We start from the raw sequence: 20,941 nt of genomic DNA, 5'->3' as shown, positions 1-20,941 counted from the left end.
TGCTCCCTATAATGTATTCCCCATAGAAGAGTCAGGGTGGCCATGCTTAGTGTAAGTCATATCATGTCACTCTTCTCTTCAAAATCCCTTGATGTGTTCCCATGTCATTCAGAGTAGGAGCCAAAGTCCTAGTCATGATGACAAGGTCCTAAGTGCTCAGGTCCCTCTGACCTCCACCTGCCAGTGCAGCTCTTTACTGTTCCCTGATTACATCAACCCATCTCCCTGGACATGGACACGCTCTCTTCCCCTTACGCTTCATTTTTCTTCCCTGCACTGGTCAGTACCTGACATTAGGTATTATTCTCTATCAATCTCTTCCCACTAGAGTATAGGCTCCATGAGGGCAGGGGCTTTGTCCACTTCATTCACTGTGGTATCCCCAGTTCTTAGAACACTGCCTCAGAATAAATGTGCCAGATAATTGAAAATGAATGGGTTTCCTCATCTACAGAATGGAGAACATCAAAGCTACCTGTTAGGCTTATTGTGAAGATTAGAAATGATGACTGTGGAGTAGCGGTTGCTGTGCTTGGCGCTTACAGAAATAATCAATAAAATGAGGCAATGACTAACATGATAAATCTTTGTACTATGGAAGCAGGTGAACCAAAGTGTATATTTAAATAAATAAATATGGCAGCACTAGGTTATCGTGGACAAGAGGAAAATTCTTAGCGTTGGAGGGTTTAGATAGAAATATCTAATTTGCCTTTAGTGTAACACTAAGGACAAGGACAAGGGCATCCAATCTAGGCTAAAAGAATAGAGTTGGTAAGAGATGAATGTAAAAAGAGTAAGAAGACTGCTGTGGATTGAACTGTGCCTCCCCGCCTGCTCCTAATTCCTATGCTGAAGCTCTACTCCCCAGTATGGCTATATCTGGCGACAAGGCTTTAAGGAGGTAATGAAGGTTAAATGAGGTACTTTAGGTGCTCTAATCCAATAGGACTGGTGGCCTTTAAGATAAGAAGAAAACAAGACCTCTCTTTCTCCACACATATGTGTATCCAGAAAAGGCTCCATGAAGACACAGGGAGAAGATGGCTATTTACAAGCCAGGAAGAGACCTTCATCAGAAACCAAATGGGTCAGCACTTAGACTGTGGACTTCCCAGCCTCTAGAACTGCAAGAAAATAACCCTCTGTTGTTTAAGCAACTCAGTCTGTTCTGGGATATTTTGTTAGGGCGACCTGAACTGATGAAGGTCACATCCTGAGGTTCTGGGGAGACATGAATTTTGGGGAGACATCATTCACCCCTTCTATTATCTTTTTATATATGATTTTGTTTAGCAAACTTTATATCACAGTAATATTTACAAACTAGCTGAATCCCTACATTTATGAGAAAATCATTTATTAAATAATTTTTATTTCACATGGATTTCTGAAGTTTTTATCTTTATAAAGTTTCCATCTGGGTTTATTCTCCTTGAATAAGTTCACCTAAAAACTGACTTTGAAAGAAGCCTCATAGAAATACAATATTTCTTGGCTGTGTGATCTATGGGGTCCTTGGGTGATGGTATTTTATTGACAAAGGGCTTTATATAAGCACATAGCATGAAACCAACAAGTGAACATGTAATCTAAAATTTTCAGAAATAAAGAAGAGGCAGATCCCTAACAGCCCCAACCCTGCAAAGGTCTCCCTGCCTTTGTCTACAGGTATCTACTGAGCATTCACTGCCTTCCTACCTGTGAGAGCTGCTCCTCCTTGGCAGCTCCTCCCAGTGTTGTGCTGAAGTCAGCCAGTACTGCCCATGGGAGCCGACTGTGAGCATCTTTATCTGAGTCTAAGCTCAAGTGATGGCATATTGGTAGCATGAAAATGGCCATAGGAGACTTTGCAACACAGAAACTGGCTAACACTACAAATCAAGGTTTTTCGTCCAGAGGGATGGCTGATAAACCTTTAGCAGAACACTACTAGTTAAACTCCCAGCTTGTGGTGCATTTTATTGCAGTCGAATTCTCATCTATGGTGACTAAGTAAAGTATTATGATACTTCTTGGCTTAAAAAAAGATGGAATAGTTTGAACATACAAAGAAGTATAGCAAATAACATAACACACTCATAAATACACCATTCAGATTTCTCATTGCTAAATACAGTGTTCCCGACAATCTCTGAACAGGCACTTCTGTGCTAGCATTTTTGTTTGTTCTGTCTCTAAAACAGGGATGTGGCACACCATAAAAGTGGATGTTAAGGTTTGGACGGGAAACCATTTGAGATTTGTAGGAAAACCATTGAGGTTCTATTTCCAGAAAAAGTCTGTGAAATGTCAGGACCTGGGACTCATGAGTCCAAAGACCAGGCAAAAGTGGTCTTCTAAGAGGGTTTGGTCACAAGGATGATGCCAGAAGATGAAGTCCTCCTTTTTCTGAGGAAAAAAAATCGGGCGTTTTAATGTCATCTTTTTTTAAAGTTCCATTTTCTATCATTCAAAATTAAGGCTTATAACACATGGGATTTCTGTAGCTCTAGAAATCGGCAGTCTCTGTGGAGCAGGAAGTTGGAATGGAAAGGCCCGGGATAAATATGAGCATGGGGGCTGGGGGAGACACAGAGTGGTAAAAATGAGAGTTTGCTGCTGTGGGGGGAGCAGTGAGGGTGGGTCTGTCTTTCTGCACCCTGTTTTCCTCCCCACTCTCAACAATTTTTACAGGCATATTTGGGTATTTGGAAGCAGACCTTTTGCAAATCAAAAAAAACCAAAACACTGCAATGCTATTTAAACTGCTGTATTCTCAAGAGTGAGTTCCTTCTCTCTTCAATGGTGAAATTTTGAACAAGAAATCATATTGACGGGGCATCTGTCTGTCACAACAGGGAAGAAGAAAATCCAATCCCCGCCCTCAGTTTGTGTTGATGAACACAGCTGACACATTCTTCGGGACAGATGGCCACAGTATTCCAATTCACATCTTGGTGCTCTGACCGACACGGGAAACCCAATGGATTTAACATCCATGAAGGAAGACCAAAGACATGGAACAAGTTTTCTGGAAGCATTTCACTGCTTGTAGTGACAATTCCTTTGTCATCTCTGTCTACCTTATAGAAACGAAACCTCGTTGCCCAAAATGGCAGAGATCTTTAGCTGAATGATAGTATGCATAAATGCAACTATCTGGTCTAAAAAACATACAGCCCTGAACTATCTTTGAAAAAAATACAGATCAGAACACATTACAGGTATCATTTTAGAAGTATCTACTATGTGTAATTCACATACAGCATCTCTTTAATCCCTCCAATAAGATAAGAGAAAGGTCTTGTTTTTCCATTTTACAGATAAGAAAAATGAAGTGCAGAAAAATGATGTAACTTGCCCAAGGTCAAGGAGCAGTAAGAAGCTGAGCCACTATAGGAATCATACTTGTGTCTCAAAAGCCCATTCTCTACCCAGATTCCCAGAATGCTACATAGGCTCTCACTGCTTTATTCCATCCTCATTAAAACAGGTCAAGTTAGGACTTCTCAGAGCAGAATAAAGCTCTAGCTATATTTACACTTGCTAGATGTTTTACAAAGCAGAGGTGAGGAAGTGTGATCACTGAGGAAGCAGAATGAGCATAGCACTGGGAGTTAGGAGCCTGCGTGACCTTGGACAAGCAGCTTTACCTTCTGACCCTCTGCTTCTGCACTCAACATAAAAAAACTGACTGACTGAACTTCTGTATTGACTTTTCAATCTCAACATTTGACACATGTATTGGAATCCACTAGGACAAACAAGAAGGTGGTATCCATCCCAGTATACACAGAAGTCTAATGTAAAATTTCAAAACCAAAGAAACTCATTCCTTTGTAAAACCACTACTGAGATAAAAACCAATAGGTCTTACTTTAAAACTTCAAGAATATTTTAACTTTATTGTTTTGTAAACCCTTCCTCTTATTCTTTTTTTAAATTTCTATAAGAATGTATACTACAGCCAGAACACTTCCTCATAATCTGGTTTCTTAGTATGGGTCTGTGAAAGAATAAAAAAAATATTTTAAAGATCAAATAGTTATTTCAAGGAAAACAAAAGGTAGATTACTCTCCCTTCCTGCATACAACTGTCAAATTTCATTAAGGATAATTAACTCCTAAATACAACTAACACTGAACAAGCTTTGTTAAAATTTTGAGGACCAAAGTGGTATTTAAATTTAAAAATACAACCCATTTTTAAAGATTAAAAATTAGAACCTCATTCTCCTGTGACAGAATTTATTATCCTTTCCTATAAATTCACATTAAGGGTTCATGGTATCAAAGGAATAACACAGGGCAGGATTAAAAGAATTGTAATGATAAAAATAAACGATGTGTATAATCAAAGTAGGCACTAAACAAGTGTTAGTTTTTCTTTTTCCTCTTCTTTCCCACTTTTGACTGGAGAAAATTATAGTTGATAGCCATTTTATTGAAATGACCACTAACTGCTAAAAATATACTTACCACTTTATATCTAACAAGGACCAATGATATTTTTTTGTTGAGGGAAGAAATTAAAAGTTGGTTCTTGGAAAAGATCAACAAAATTGGTAAACATTTAGTAGATGTTTCAAAGACAAGAAGGTTCAGGGTTACTAAAGTCAGAAATGAGAGCAGGGACATTAGTTCCAAATGTACAGAAATAAAAAGGATTATTAAGAGAGTACTAGGAACAGCTGTACGTCAACAAATTGCATAACCTAGATGAAATGAACAAACTCTTAGAAACACAAAACCTACCAAAAATAACTCACAAAGAAAATCTGAACAAACTTATAACCAGTGAGGAGATTGATTCAATAATCAAAAAGTCTCCCAACAAAAACAAGCCCTGGACCTGATGGCTTCATCCCTGAATTCTACCAAATGTTTATAGAAGAACTAACACCAATCCTTCTCAAATTAAAACCAAGAATGGCAATCATTAAAAAAAAAAAACCCAGAAAACATCGTGTTGGTGAGGATGCAAAGTAGTAGCTGGAACACTATGTTCTGTTGGTGAGAATGTAAAATGGCCTGGCCACTGTGGAAAACAGTACAGTCGTCCTTCAAAACCTTAAAAATAGAACTGCCATAAGAGCTAGCAATTCTATTTCTGAGTATATTTCCCCAAGAATTGAAAACAGGTCTCAAAAAGATATTTGTACACTCATGTTATTAGCAGCATTATTCACAACAGCTAAAATGTGGAAGCAACCTGGGGTGTCCATCAACAGATGAACATATACACAAAATATATTATTTGCATACAGTGGAATATTATTCAGCCTGAAAGAGGAAGGGAATTCTGATATATACTATCACATTAATAAACATCGAGGATGTTATGCTAAGTAAAATAAGCCAGTCACAAAAAGACAAATACTGTATGATTCCATTTATTTGAGATTGGCAGAACGTTCAGAATCACAGACACAGAAAGTAGAATGCAGGTTGTCAGGGGCGGGAGGGAGGGGGACATGGTGGGTTATTGCTTAATGGGAATAGAGATTCACTTTTATGAGATGAGAAATATATGGCAGCAAGATGGAGTGTCACTCCCATGATCATGCTATGAGACGGATGGCGGTGATGACTGCACAACACTGTGAATGTATTTAATACCACTGAAATGTACACTTAAAATAACTAAGATGGTTAATTTCCCACTCTAGGTATTTTACCACAACACAAATTTTGAAAAAAATAAATTTGGATTATTGTAACTAAATTTGTAAAATTTAATATAGAGATCGCAATCGGACTATAAGTATAAATCCTTAAATCACACTAAATTTGATTCAGAGCTTAATACTTGCAATACAATGTATGTAATACATAGCATCTTGGCACGCCTTTCCTGCAGGCGATATGTGATGACTGCAGGTAACGGCCTGATGTTCCCGGGTGAAATCTCAGAACATCTACGAGTCTGAAATGTGGCCCACGAACGCTCCCTGCGCCGTGATGTGCTCCCCTGCCTTGCACACTAGCAATTGCTAAACGACACGGAAGACTGACACGGTGATAGGATGCAGGCAAATGTCCTCCATCCTAGGCAGTTTCTCCCCAAGTTAAGTATTAGAGGGGACTGAGGAAAGATTTGCCCGCTAACTTATACAAATACACAACTTTAGCACTGGCTCATGCTCCCCTCAACCCAAATAATGGTATTTATATAACACCTCTTCCCAAGGCAACAGAGCTCCTTTACGCCTCTGAGTGGGAAGCGGTGGGAAGGTTTTTTTTTTTTTTTGAGTTGGAGTCTCACTCTGTCGCCCAGACTGGAGCGCAGCGGCCGCGCCCGGCCACCGCAGCCTCAACCTGCTGGGCGCCGGCGATCCTTCCGTCTCAGCCTTCCAAGTAGCCGGAACTACAGGCGTGCACTACCACGCCTGGCTGATTTTTTGATTTATTGCAGAGATGAGGTCTCGCTGCCCAGGTGGGTCTTGAACCCGCGGGTTCAGGCAATCCACTCACCAAAGGCGTGGGATTACAGGCTGAGCCACTGAGCCCAGCTTCAGGAAGGTATTTTAAGACACGACACTGTGGTACACAGTTAGCAACCCTAAGAACTTGTGACACGGTACAGCAAACATCTCACACCTCAAGGCCGGGTGTTGCAAGATGCCAACACAGGTCTCACAGTGTGCCCTAGGAAAGCAGGCAATCACAGCTCAGGGGCACACCTCAGGGGCATAAAACAGTTTGTGCAATTTGAAAACTGTACTAAAATCATGTTCTAATGTCATGAACTTTTGCTTCTTCAGGCTCTCAGAGCAAACAGAGGGTGGTGGTTAATACTATGATGTTGTTTTTGGAAGGGTTGGGCAAAGGGACTTTTCCCTAGAGGCCTTTCCAGGGAAGGAATTGCTAGTAAGCACCTGAGATGCCCCCAGGAAGAGCTGTAGGCTCCTGGGAAAGGAAGGTAACATTTCTTGAGCCTCTACTAAGTGTCAGGCACTTTGCCAAGAGCCTTTCACTGTCATGTTTCAAAACACAAAGATTTCTCCAGTTTTAGCTAGAGTAGTGGACTATTCTACAAACCCTAGGGGATTCAGGAGCCTTCATCTTAAACTAAAAAAATAGCCAACATATATTCCCAATCTACCTGCTGCTTCAATATAAGGTATCCAGGGCCCCTAAAGCCACAGGGAAAATGGCCTGGTGGCCCCAGCAGACAGTGGTATGCTTGAAAACAGTTCTGGCTGGGGAGCAAATGGTCATGCTGCATCCATTTTCAATGCTGTGTAACCAAATTCCACACATGTAGCGATTTCAAACAACACAGATTCATTATCTCAGAGCGTCTATGGGTTAGAAGGATGAGTACCACGTAACTGAGTCCTCTGCTCAGGGTCTCACAAGGCTGCAAACAAGATATGAGCCTGGCTGCTTTGTTGAAATCTGGAGGCTTGAGTGGGGGAAGAATCTGCATCCAAGCTCACTCAGGCTGTTGTGTTCCTGAGACAAGGCTGTCCACTTCCTTGGGCCAGTACGATGGGGAGCAGTGGCTTCTTACTGACTGTCAGCTAGAGGTCACTCTTAGGTACTAGAGACCACCGCCCCCAGTTCCCTGACCCATGCCCTCTCATTAGATAGCCGCACCATAGTAGTTTGCTTCTTCTAGGCTAGCAGGAGGATGTCTCTCACATTGTCTGCTAAGACAGTCTTATATAAGGTGACATGATCACAGGAGTGACACTCCAACATGCTGCCATACGATGCAACCTAATCAAAGGAGTGGTGAGTGGTGGATTCCATTTCTTTTGCCAAATTTATTAGTGAGAAGCATGTCAGAGGCTCCATCCACACTTGCGGGGAAGAGGCCATAAAAGGATGTGAATCATCAGAGGTCACTCTAGAACATATCTGCCACACATACTGAGACTGGAGGTACCACCGTATCTTGTAACATAAGATATTTTGTTTGGAAGTCAAAAGAAGAGATAGTCATATCTGAATACAGATGGCAGCTCTTCTGATGCCTGACTTTGGGCAAATTAATGTATCATGTAGTTTCAGTTCATCTAAAAATAATAACAGCCATTATTATTTAGGTCTGTAAACATGATCAAATGTTAATAGCTTCAGCCCAATGATCCTATATGTGACAGTATCCACACTTTTCCCCAATTTCAAAAATGTATGAGTTGTGCGTGACACCAAGTAGATTATTACATTGAGCTCTGATCCTGGCCTGTACAAGTCTGCAGACCGTGACTCTACCTGAAAGGTTAGTTACTCCTATGAGATGGAGCTTAATTACAACGAACGTGATTTGATTCATCAACAAATTAAGCAACTTCTAGCCCCAAACACTATAGTAGGCACTAGGTATATATAAATGAGTAAAACAGACATAATCCTTGTTTACAACAAGTTTACAACAAATTGGGAGAGATAAAGAGCATTCATTCAATAAATACTCACTGTTTCTATATTAGGGATAATAAACAAAACAGACAAGTCCCTACCTCTCGTGGAGATTACATTCTAGATGGGAAACGGGGATGATGGGCGGACAACAAACAAAAAGATGAACTAGAAGATAATTTCAAATGGTGATAGGAATAATAGAAGGAAATATGAGAGAGGAGGGAGAGATTTTTTTTTTTTTGAGTTGGAGTCTCACTCTGTCGCCCAGACTGGAGTGCAGTGGCTGCTCCCGGCCACCGCAGCCTCGACCTGCTGGGCTCCGGCGATCCTTCCGCCTCAGCCTTCCAAGTAGCTGGAACTACAGGCGTGCGCTACCACACCCGGATAATTTTTTGATATATTGTAGAGATGAGGTCTTGCCAAGTTGCCCAGGCGGGTCTCGAACCCGCAGGCTCAGGCAATCCACTCACCTCAGCCTCCCAAAGCGCGGGATTACAGGCTGAGCCACCGAGCCCAGCTGTGGGAGACATTTTTAAACACAGTGGCCAGGGAAGAGAGATGGCATCTGACTTGGAGGTGGAGAGATGAGACGCAGCAGCCATGATGGAAGCTGGAGACAGTGTCTCAGAAGAGGAAATGCTTGTAAAAAAAACCCTGAGGAACAAGGCTGAGGGTCTATTCTCAGTTCAAGGAAGCCAGTGGGAAGTTGTAAGCAAAGGATGAGAAGACATGGTTAACAACCTCTTTCATTGATGGAACTGGCTGCTAGGTAGAGAACGTAAAACGGGAGAGTGAGAATGGAAAAAGGCAATATATTCAACAAATTAAAAAGACAAAGTAAATATTATGAAAAGTGCAATAGAAGAATAGGATTGGGCTCTTTGCACTACACAAACAACAATCCTACACTCAGGCCACTGCATTATGGTGGCAGAGACAAGCAACACTTAAAACAAGTATTCATATAGCAAAAGATGAAGCAGCACTAAGCGCTCCAAAGAAAAATAAAACAGGAAAAGTGCTTGGGGAGTGACAAGGGCTGATGCTTTAAACAAGATGGTCATGAAGGCTGCACAAGTTAGGCGACATTTAAGCAGAAACCCAAGTGAAGCCTTTGAGAAGAGCTGGAGGGGAGGTGACTCGGGCTGGGGGTGGGCCAGGCCCCATGAACGAGGCACCTGTGTGTCTGAGGAAGGCTGGAGAGGCCGGGGCAGGGGGAGAAAGATGGAGATTGCTGGAAGTGTAGGAAATGAAGTAGGATCCTCAGGACCCTGTAACCCACAATAAGTACTTTCAACTTTTTTTTTTTTTTTTTTTGAGTTGGAGTCTCACTCTGTCACCCAGACTGGAGTGCAGTGGCCGCTCCCGGCCACCGCAGCCTCGACCTGCTGGGCTCCGGCGATCCTTCCACCTCAGCCTTCCAAGTAGCTGGAACTACAGGCGCACGCTACCACGCCCGGCTTATTTTTTTGATTTATTGTGGAGATGAGGTGTCGCCTGCCCAGGCGGGTCCCGAACCCGCGGGCTCAGGCAATCCACTCACCTCAGCCTCCCAAAGGCGCGGGATTACAGGCTGAGCCACCAAGTCCGGCTTGTACTTTCAACTTTATTCTAAAGGAGGAACCCCTCAAGAGATCAGTGGAGGGAGACGCATGTGAAAGTACCATGACAATGTAAAAGGGAATGAGTCTGATTAATACAGGGGCTCAGGAGATGCCTCTCGGAGAAGGAGATACAGGATGGATGGTAAGATGACGGGTGCCAGATAAGGGGTAGGTGGAACATTCCAGGAAGGGGAACAGCTGCTGCAAAACCCTGATGCAGGAAAAACACCTGAAGCACTGGAGAAACTAAAGGCCAGTGAGGCTGTGATAGGACAAGCAAGAGGAAGAACCTACTAGGAGAGACAGCAAGCACGGAGGACACACCACATGCTGCTCCTGGAAGGTCAGGCTGAGGACTTACCCTCTGTGGTGAAACAGTAACCTCAGGACTACTACAGTGAGACTCCAGTAACTTAATTTTCCATACACACACATACATATTTTAAATGTAAACTATAATGGTTGTTATTGATAATATTTTAAATAAGATTTGGCTTGAGCATTCTTTAGCAATCTTTAGAGACATAGGGAAGGAATATCATTAACTAACCAGTTCCAGCCGACTTAAAACTCTGAATGACTTAAAGGGTCTCAAATATCTCAGGAACCTACTCATTTTCAACATTTTACCCACAGATGTGGTAAAAATAGGAAAACTTTCCAGCCTTTTCAATACATAATTGTATATGAATTGTCTGGAAGTCATCTATCACCTGACTTACATTTTCTTCTTTAACATGTTTATTCCTTTGAAGTTCGACAACTTTTTCCTCACAGTTGCTTTTGTAATCTGTGCTTTATGTATTTTGATTACTGTTCAGCGTCAGGATTGGGAAAAGCAAAAATTCTGGCTGCAAGACTCAATGTCTATCCCTTATTCTTCAAGTGAAGGATGGGCATATTCATTCATTCACGTACCTAGTCAGTAGACATACTGAAGACAAACAATGTGCCAGGCACAACGTCAAGGGCCTTGAAAGACACAAAGTATGAATACAATTCTTCCTGCCCTCCACGAAAGACACCAAATTCAGTGTGGTTTGAAGCCAAGGGTTTGGGAACATGAATACCAAGTAATACATGTTCTGTTGTTACCAAATATCTTACAATCGCTACACTTATTCATCTTTGGAAGAAGACGATTAAGAGCAGCCTGTAGGAGAGAAGTATTCTAATTTTGGTGCAACATCTGTCCAGGGACTAATGAGACATTTTGAAACTAATACAGCTAACTTTTACTTCCACAGGCAATGTTCCACAAATGAGATCTGAAATTATTATTAAAAAATTCTAAATAGACATCTAATGACCCCGATTTAACACCCCAAACTCAGGCATGCTGGAAAAAGCTAGACCGTGCAGGCATTCAAGAGAAAAGCATTTCTGTAGAGAACCAAAGCCCTACCGTGCACAATACTTTTAATGTTCAAATTGCTTTTTATCTAAGTAGCTTGGAAATTTGTATTGGATTATGGCATTAGAGTAAGATAAACTTCTCAGTGCAAACTGACAAAAGTCTCTGTCATAATAAGTATGCTAAGGCTGAAAGGGTACACAGCCCAATCCAGCCATGTCTGTAATTCCATTCAAGGGAAAAATCTCCACTAAAGTGTCATGAAACAGATTTTTGGATGATTAAAAAAATATCCAAAGCTTAAAGATAGCCTAACCCTAAATAAAGACCACTGGAAAATGAGTCACTGGTAAACACAAAAATCAAGGAGATAAACACTAACTGTATATCAAACTCTAATGAATAGGTTGAATGGCAAACTATTTAGTGCTGTGCCATGTGCTATGAAAACCACTGGCCACAGAGCACTAAATGTGGCTAGTCTAAGTTCAGATGTGCAGTAAGTATAAAATACACACTAAATTTCAAAACCTTAGCATGAGAGAAAAAGGATGTAAAACATCTCAATACTTTTTAATATTGGTTAATATGTTGGACATGCTTGGTTAAACAAAATACATTTATATCAATTTGACCTGTGTTTTTACTTTTTTTTTTTTTGGAGTTGGAGTCTCACTCTGTCACCCAGACTGGAGTGCTGTGGCCACTCCCAGTCACTGCAGCCTCGATCTGCTGGGCTCCGGCGATCCTTCCGCCTCAGCCTTCCAAGTAGCTGGAACTACAGGCGCGCTACCATGCCCGGCTCATTTTGATTTATTGTAGGGATGAGGTCTCGCCAAGTTGCCCAGGCGGGTCTCGAACCCACGGGCTCAGGCCATCCACTCACCTCAGCCTCCCAAAGCACGGGATTACAGGCCGAGCCACCAAGCCTGGCTTGTTTTTACTTATTTATTTATTTATTTTGAGTCAGGTTTCACTCTGTCACTCAGGTTGGAGGGCAGTGGAACACTGACAGCTCACTGCAGCCTCGACCTTCTGGGCTCAAGCGATTCTTCTGCTCAGCCTCCTGAATAGCTGGGACTACTGGCAAGCACCACCACATCCAACTAATTTTTTGTTTTGATTTTTTTAGAGACAAAGTCTTGCTATGTTGCCCAGGTTGGTCTCGAATTCCTTGGCTCAAGCAATCTTTGCACAATGGCCTCCTAAAGTGCTGGGATGACAAGTGTGAGCCACTGTATCCAGCCTTTTACTCTTTTTTAATATGGCTTCTAAAAAACTGAAAATTACTTACATGGCTGGCATCATATTTCTATTGGCAAACACTGATTTAACACCTTTTTCCTCCCCCAAAAGACATCAGAATACTTAAATAAGAAAACTGACTTACATCTTCTCTGATGATCTTTGTTCTTAACATACCATGAGAATAGGGTCTTTTAACTAGTAGAATGAAATTCGTGCACAATACTTTTCATATTCAAATTACTTCTTATTTAAGCATCTTAGAAATCTGTACTGGCTTATAATGTTCCTGCTAGAATAACTCCACAGTCCAAACCAGAAGGCTTTATAGCTGTCTGTCCCAAGTTCTGCTTTTTTTGTTGTTGTTGTTGGAGTCTCACTCTGTTACCCAGACTGGAGAGCAGTGGCTGGGAACTACCACGCCAGCTAATTTTTTGATTTATTGTAGAGACGAGGTCTCACCAAGTTGCCCAGTTGGGTCTCGAACCTGCGGGCTCAGGCAATTCACTCACCTTGGCCTCCCAAAGCACGGGATTACAGGCTGAGCCACTGAGCCCAGCCTGTCCCAAGTTCTTAAAAGCCCTGCTTCACAGGGAAGATTCTTAGGCCTATGACCCCATTCACCCTTCCCTACCTCATCAGTTAGTTAAAATTTCCAAGAGGAATTAGCTGTGAAATCCTCTGGGTGCTTCTCCTCAGAATGTGTGTAACTTACTCTTTTAGACTATGAGGTTCCAGAGGGCAGGGGACCAACCTCAGTCTTATTTATACCTTACAGCATCCAGAATTGGCTTTTGCATACACCTGACAATAAATAAATGCACCTGACATGGTGATTACCTGTGAGGATCTGATGGTGTCGGAGAAAGCAAGACTGTCCCTCCTATCCACTCTGTTAAAGCAGTTTTATTACATTAGCCACTGACTGTTATTGTGCTTCATAACTCTCTTATTCAAACATCCAAACACCTACTGACTGCCTGGAATTGAGTTGGGGGCAGGGGGTGTGGTGGTAAGTAAGACAGGCACAGCTCTGTTCTCGCAGGGGAGGAAAAACCCAACCAAACACATTACATAATTTCAACAAGTATGACATGCGCCCCTCACTGAAAGGCATCTGGGATTATAAGAGGGACATTGCCAGCAGAACCTGATGTGGTCAGGGCCAAGGAAGGCTACTAAGTGACCTTTGCAGTTAGCCTAGCAAGGATAGGGGAAAGGGCATGCAGACCATGCCGCGAGGACCCTTTAAGCCCAGCTGAAAACTTAAAGCTTAATAAAAGCCATTGAAAGGTGTTAGGCAAGATAATAATATGATCAGATTTGCCTTTTTAAAATATTATTCTGGAGATGGGCAAGAATGGATGCAGGACCCTTCACAGAGTATATCCAGATTATTGAAAATTAATCAAAGTTTCTTTGGTCATCATTTCAATAGCAACTGAATTTTTTTTCTTTTTTCTTTTTTTTTTGAGTTGGAGTCTCACTCTGTCACCCAGGCAATCCTTATGCCTCAACCTTCCAAGTAGCCGGAATTACGGGCATGCGCTACGACACCCGGTTGATTTTTTGATTTATTGTAGAGATGAGGTCTTGCTGCCCAGGTGGGTCTTGAACCCATGGGCTCAGGCAATCCACTCACCTCAGCCTCCCAAAGGCGTGGGATTACAGGCTGAGCCACCGAGCCCGGCTGGAACTGAATTTAAGAATATAAAAGATGTCCACGACCACAAGATCTGAAAGGCAGCCACATGCGAGAGTATTACTCTAATACAGGGTACTCTCAAAGTCCCTCAAAGATCAACTTTCACGGATTCTACTGGCCTGTGCCTGTAAATCTGTTACTTGACATCAAAGCAACCCTCGTTCAAACCAGATCTTGCTAATTCAGAACCAGCCTCCAGCTCTGCACACCGGTTGGCCCAGCCAGCCCCTGGGGTCCCTGAGAGACTGAGTAGACAAAGTATTTAGCAAACTGCACTGAGTGTGAGAATATTCATTTTGTTCTTCTGTGCCCAAGGACTGAGCGCCTCCGGGTGTTTGCCTGACTCCTGGGTTCTCCTTCTCAAGAACACTTGAGTTCTGAACAATCATCAAACTTGACCAGCTACATTCCCAGGGATCTATGGCCAGTGTCTGCTCTCAGGGACAGAAATTCATGGAGGACAGAAACTGTACCTGTCATAAGCAATTAAATACAGATGGTCTAAATTCTCTGGAGTGATGATATGAAATTTCATTCTGTTCTGGACTCTATGGGTAACGCCTATTTATATTTGTATGTGAATTCCCCATATAAAATTGCTTTTCTAACACCAACCTTGAAGTGCTGGATACTGCCCTTCACTGTTCTCTTGGGTGGCAGATGGTCATTCAATACTCGAATAGTCACAAAAATCACTGCTGTCAGCTAATTAGCACATTCAATATTCTATTAAAAATATGTCATTTAAAAAATTCAAATCTCCCCAATTACCTCCTCCTTTAATTTGTTTTAGTAAAATAAAAGTAAGTCTCCTATTATTTTTTTTTCTGAATTTCTATTGCACCCACTTTGAAAGTGAAGGAAGCTTTTACATCTAAATGAAACCGAATCTATTCTTCTCAGAGGCAGGATTGCACAATGGAAAGTATACGGACTTAGGAGGTAGTCAGACCTGAGTTCCAACCCCGTCTTCATCCCTTCTGAGGTGTGTTACTAGAAAAGTTCCTTAAGTTCTCTGCTCACTTGCCTTTTTTTCCTGTACAAAGTAAGGCTATCCTGCTTTTCTAGAGCTGCCATTTCCAATTACCACAAACTGAGTGGCTTGAAACAACAAAATATATTCCTTCAGAGTTTAGGATGCCAGAACACTGAAATTAAGGTGTCAGCAAAGCTGGTTCCTTCCAGAGGCTCTATGGGAGAATCCTTCTTTGTGTCTTTCAGCTTATAGTAGTGGTTGCTGGCATCCCTTGGCTTGTGACGGCATAGCTCCAACCTGGTCATTTGTCACATGGTCTTCTTCCCTTTGTTTCTCTGTGTCCTCTCTTCCTCTTATAAAGACACCAGTCACAGATGAATCCAGGATGAATTCATCTCAAGATCCTTAACTACTTACATCTACAAAGACTATATTTCCAAATAAGGTCACATTTTAAAGTTCTGGGTGGACCTGAATTCGGGGAGTTATACCACTCAGTCCACTACACCTACCTACGACAGAGCATAATTCCATTATACTCGGCAAAACTGATGAATACTAACTGAGAATTTGTGTTTCAATGGGTTTTGAGTCTATTTTTATATTCTAAATTATTCAATTGTGTTTTATTTTTATCGTAAGAAAAAGTGGTTACTTTCAAAGATGAGACTGTACATATAACTAGCCCTGTACCTAACATGCATTAGTGCATAATACTATGTTTTCCTCCCATTCTTATATTTATCTGGGTCCTACAACAGTGAGTTATGAGCACAATTTATGTGAACATTCCAGGAACTCGTGGAGTACTTCAAGGCTCTATGCAAAGAAGAAGACAAAAAATCTTACCCCTATACGATGTTTTCTTGTGGTGAAGCAGAGTGGGCAGTTCTCTCTCAGAACTTGACCTATGATAGTTGTTTAAGTACTAAGAAGTAAATATGCATCTAATAGCTCTCAGTGGAATGTTACAGTTACAAAGAACGTTCGGGGTAAAAATTAGACACTTGATTTTTGCTGTTCTTTGACTCATTTTGTAATCATTTAAAAACGTACCTAATCCACTGTCAGTTAAATTCCTGCTTCCTAAAGCTTACCACATGTTCTTCTATTCTCCTCCCTCACATAACTTTATCTCTATCATGTTTTAAGAAAGGGAAAAATTCAGCCGGGCGCAGTGGTTCACATCTATCATCCCGGCACTTCGGGAGGCTGAGGCGAGAGGATTGCCTGAGCTCAAGGGTTCGACACCAGCCTGGGCAACTTGGTGATTAAATTAAAAAATCAGCCAAGTGTGGTACGGTGTACTCCTGTAGTTGCAGCTACTTGGAAAGTTGAGGCAGAAGGATCACTTGAGCCCAGCAGGTCGAGGCTACGGTGGCCATGAGTGTGTCACTGCACTCCAGCCTGGGGGACAGAGTGAGACTCCAACTCAAATAAAAAGAAGGGGGAAAAAATCCAGAATGTTGTTCTCATACCGTTTGATCCTCTTCTAAGCAGCAGCTATGCCGCCGGTCATGGGTGAATAAAGAAGGAAGGAAAACGGCAGCTGGCAGCAGGGGGCAGTAGAGAGCGAGTCAGCACTTACTGTCTCAGGCTCCAGCATCCTCTCCATCCTCTCCTCCCACCGCGCCCCCCTTTTCTTACCTCTTGCCCACTACAGCTCAGCCTCCAAACCCACTGGGGCTCAAATAGTTGTCTGCTCCATCTTCCCTAGGACCGCACAAGACATGGAACCCCAACCTCAAACTCCCAAATAAGCTAGTCTCAAGAGTAAGTGGTGTATCAAATAGGCATACATCTCACTTAACACATTCAGGCTTGTTCCAAGTTCCTACACTCTGCAGTTAGGAAGCGATACACAGGAAGAGCAGTGAGGAAGTCAACAAGGTAGACTGCCTACAGAGACTACCCCAATTCCGATGATCTCTAGTACAACTCCTTTTTCTTAGAGTACAGCAGGTTAGCAGGAACACTGATCTGTGACATTGCTTGGAGAAGAATCGGAATCAAGAACATCCCTCTGAAGACTTCAGGATGTCCTGTGAACAGAAATTCTTTGTATTTCACCAAAACTATGCACCTTCCTACTTTTTCACATCTTCTGGGAATTATTACAACTTATATTAAAATAATCCCAATTTTTTTTCCTTACCATCTCTTGAAAATTAAAGGTCAACTGATAATAGATTATAGCTTCTTTGATAATATGCGTCACCCAAGCTGTCCACACAGACTGTTTGCTAAATACACCACAGTCACATTAAATGCCACAGATCATCCAGTTACATTAATGTGAACTTTAAAAAAAAGCCCCTCTTTTTACAAGAACTACAAATGATATCGCTAACCTTCAGAAAAGAAGACCAAGGAAGCAGAAACAAACCAAACTTAAAATGCCTGTCAAAGGAAAACTAAAAGTTACCTGAGTGGGTCCTTTGAGCATATAAGATGATTCCTTACCTGGATTGGGTTGGAGATATTCAATTGTTTTAGTCATTATTTCCATAACAGCCCTGCTGGTGACATCCACTTTCTGAAATAAGAAAATAAACATTCGAGATGACATACTTTATTCTCGTAATGTTTGCTTGAGTCTGTGTATGACCATGGGTAATGCAACAGAGCAGTGACAAGTCCTGAAGCATGACAGAGACACCAAGGAGCAGCTAGTCACTGTGGCGATGTATTCAGCGGTGTTCTACCAAGATTTGAAAAGCCTATCTATTCAAAGAGGAAGCTGGGAGTTCCCTAAAATTTGCTTCAAAATAGACTTCATCATCTTCAAAAATAAGGCAGGAAAAATGAATTCTATTTTTCTCCCAGAAGCATTTACTGGATGCCTACAGTGGGTCCGGCATGGTGGCAGATTTTGCTGCCCTAAGGGAAGAATAATGCAGCAATGCAGCATCAACTGTTTATTCAAGTCAGAGAGGAAAAGTTGTTATTTAACTTCTGAGGACATCCTAAGGATATAAAATCTTGAGCAAACGCTTCTAGTCAGTCCTTGAAATTTTAGTTAATTCTAAGCAAAAAACTTACAACATTCTGAATGGTCAGTGTTTGCCTTTGGCATCTCACCAGGCCTCTCTTCCCACAGGGAGAAGTGATGGGAGCTGCTCAGTGCAGTTCCATCTCTCTGTCTCCCTCCATGAAGTCCTTTTCTTATCAACATGAGTGGTCAGTTCACTCATTTACTCTACAGGGGAAATGATAGTGAGAATAAATGCTACCTCTTAGCCAAGGTATTGGATATGAAATGTAAGACATAAGTTTGAGTGAAAGCAACTAAGTTTTAACATGGAGATTAAGTTATCAATCAAATCTACGGGGAAGGTTTCTAGCTTTTTTACTGGAGTTCAAGGGCTCCTCCTTCAAATTTAAGAAATGTACCCATAACCTATTGCACTGACATGTAAAATTAGCCCTGCATGAAGTAAGCTGCCTTCTCTTCCAATAATCCACCCATTAAAAGGTTTTATTTTTCTGTTCAGTTTTTCAATACATAATAATGTCATTTTACTATGAGTGTATGCTAGTATTAGAATCAAGAGGAAATACTTTTTTTTTTCCTGTGAGTTATCATGGTATTTCAAATGTACCCACCTACATATAAATTCTATACAATATCCTTTTGGTTGATTCAAATTTTGAGGGTGTTTTAGATTTGAGTATATGCTAGGAGGTGATTAGTTTTAAACTGAATAGTGGCCCCCCTGGAGTTATGTAGTGTACAACTTGTACAGCCAGACATGAAGATTCTGGTAGTATTAGCACATGCCAATCAACCATTATGTACTCAAGCAACAAAGTATCTTATGCCAAGGAAATGGATTCAATGGTATGTACAAAAAAACATACTGAAACTCTATTGTATGTTGTGTGACAGGAGTATAAATGCAAATCTCCAACTAACAATATAACAGAGATTTAGGAATTAGATGTCAAATGTATCCAAACATCCTGTGTGGCTATGATGGGAAGAAAAATAATTCCAAAAGTCAAGGTGTCAAGAAAGAGTGCCACAAGAATTGAATTGTCCAATGACCATTTGACATCCTGATATCATCTACTACTAGGAAACTGACCAATTTCTAATTTTTCCCCATCTCTGTCCTTGACAATTAAAACCATCATCCTTATAAGGTGTTTTCTATTTGTCGGAAAATGTTCAAAGGGCTATAAATATCTTTGCACATTTAATGCTCACAAACCCTATAATGTAGAGAGGAAACACATACAGAGAGATTAGCTTGGAATTCTGCATCACCCATATATGCAAGGACAAGAGAAAATTTCAGGATTTGGCTCAGCTACTCTCTCTTCTAGGAAACTTCCACTGACCTACTCAGCTTGAGTTAGGCCTCTCGCCTAGGTCTTCCATGGCAAACTTTCCCAGTTCACCAGGCACTTATGTCCTGTAAGCTACTGATTTCTGTACTTGTTTTTTTTTTCCATAAAAACTGGAAGCCCCTTGTAGGCAGAGATGGAGCCTTCATCATCGTTGTATCGCAGGCACCCAGCACAATGCCTAGCACGTAGAAGAATTTACAGATTTTCCGAGTGAATTAATAAGTGTAACTACACACACACATACACACACACACACACACACACACACACACACACACACACACTCCACAGAACCACTGCAGCAACTGATGATGAAAATTTGAGAAGGAATCAGATGCCCCTCAAATTTCAAAACTTCTTAAGAAAATAAACTTTAGCTTTTCAACTAACAAATCCACTCTATGTCTGCACCACAGTAAGAAATTTAGTCTGTGTTTAACAAAGCTAGTAAGCAACAGATAGCATGTAAAACTAAAACAGATAAAATCCCATGCAAGGCAGCTCAGAGAAGGAGAGAAATCACCATAAGCAGGGATCCTACAGCGACAACACAGCTACAGGATTCTACCCCATCAGCTCAGGGTAGGGAGGGTGCAAGGCTAAGAGACATACATGGTAATTTTACCGCATCTCAGCAGGAGAGTGGCTGGAGCAGCTGATTAGAGAAACAGCTCTAGGAAAAGCCACTTCTCTCTCCCAGCAGTGCAGCTTGGTGCAAACCTCTAATTTATTTCATTTTGTTGTCTAATTGCACCTCTGAGAACACAGCTGAACAAAGGTCTCTCTAATGCAAGTGCCTGATGAATAGAAAGCCAGCTAGGGAAAGGTGATTCCTCCACAGGCCTGGGAACGCTGAGCTTTGTGAATAATAAACAAATTAACAGGAGAGAAAAGATTCGAGAGTCGAAATCCAAAGCAAGTGCTTTTCAATTAACACTTTTCAACTAGAAATCTCATACTATAATGTAAGTTTAGTATCAGTAAAGTGTATGAAATTTTCAAAAGAGCCACAGATAAAACAAAAGATGTGCGGAATAAAACAAATTCTGCACTGCACTGAGATCTAAATATCTCAATTTACTTAGGTAAATAGGTATAAACCCATATGCAAAACTATGGGGATGTTCTTCAGACAATCAGAAGTTTCCTTTGTTGCAGGAATATCATATCTAGATTTTGAAATAAAAGTTTCAGAAACTTTTCTAGGAGTTAGGAGAAATAAACCTTATATTTTGCTTTCAGACTCAGAGAAATGTCTGCTGGCATTTGCCTAAAGTAAAATTCTTGTGAGATCCTTTTTTTTATTTCAATTAGTTTGCAAAACTGGCATGCATATAATAGCAAAATAA

At 41.3% G+C, this 20,941-nt stretch overlaps 1 protein-coding gene across 2 annotated transcripts in view; it reads right to left on the bottom strand.

Annotated features, from left to right (window-relative positions):
* The window catches only part of SH3GL2 (SH3 domain containing GRB2 like 2, endophilin A1), a 43,483-nt gene that overhangs the window by 19,784 nt on the left and 2,758 nt on the right, over positions 1 to 20,941 (bottom strand). The window contains exon 2 of one of the 2 annotated variants that reach the window (XM_008055263.2): positions 17,703 to 17,775. In XM_008055263.2, coding sequence (XP_008053454.1) covers positions 17,703 to 17,775 — 73 coding nt within the window. The remainder of the gene's footprint in view (positions 1 to 17,702; positions 17,776 to 20,941) is intronic. The other variant, XM_021711003.1, reaches the window with a different exon arrangement.

The sequence above is a fragment of the Carlito syrichta genome, unplaced genomic scaffold (assembly GCF_000164805.1).
Source record: "Carlito syrichta isolate Samal-C Ts95f unplaced genomic scaffold, Tarsius_syrichta-2.0.1 Scaffold301799, whole genome shotgun sequence".
Taxonomy (NCBI): domain Eukaryota; kingdom Metazoa; phylum Chordata; class Mammalia; order Primates; family Tarsiidae; genus Carlito; species Carlito syrichta.
The sequence above is the reverse complement of the archived record's forward strand: the minus strand, read 5'-3'. Positions and strand labels throughout refer to the sequence as shown.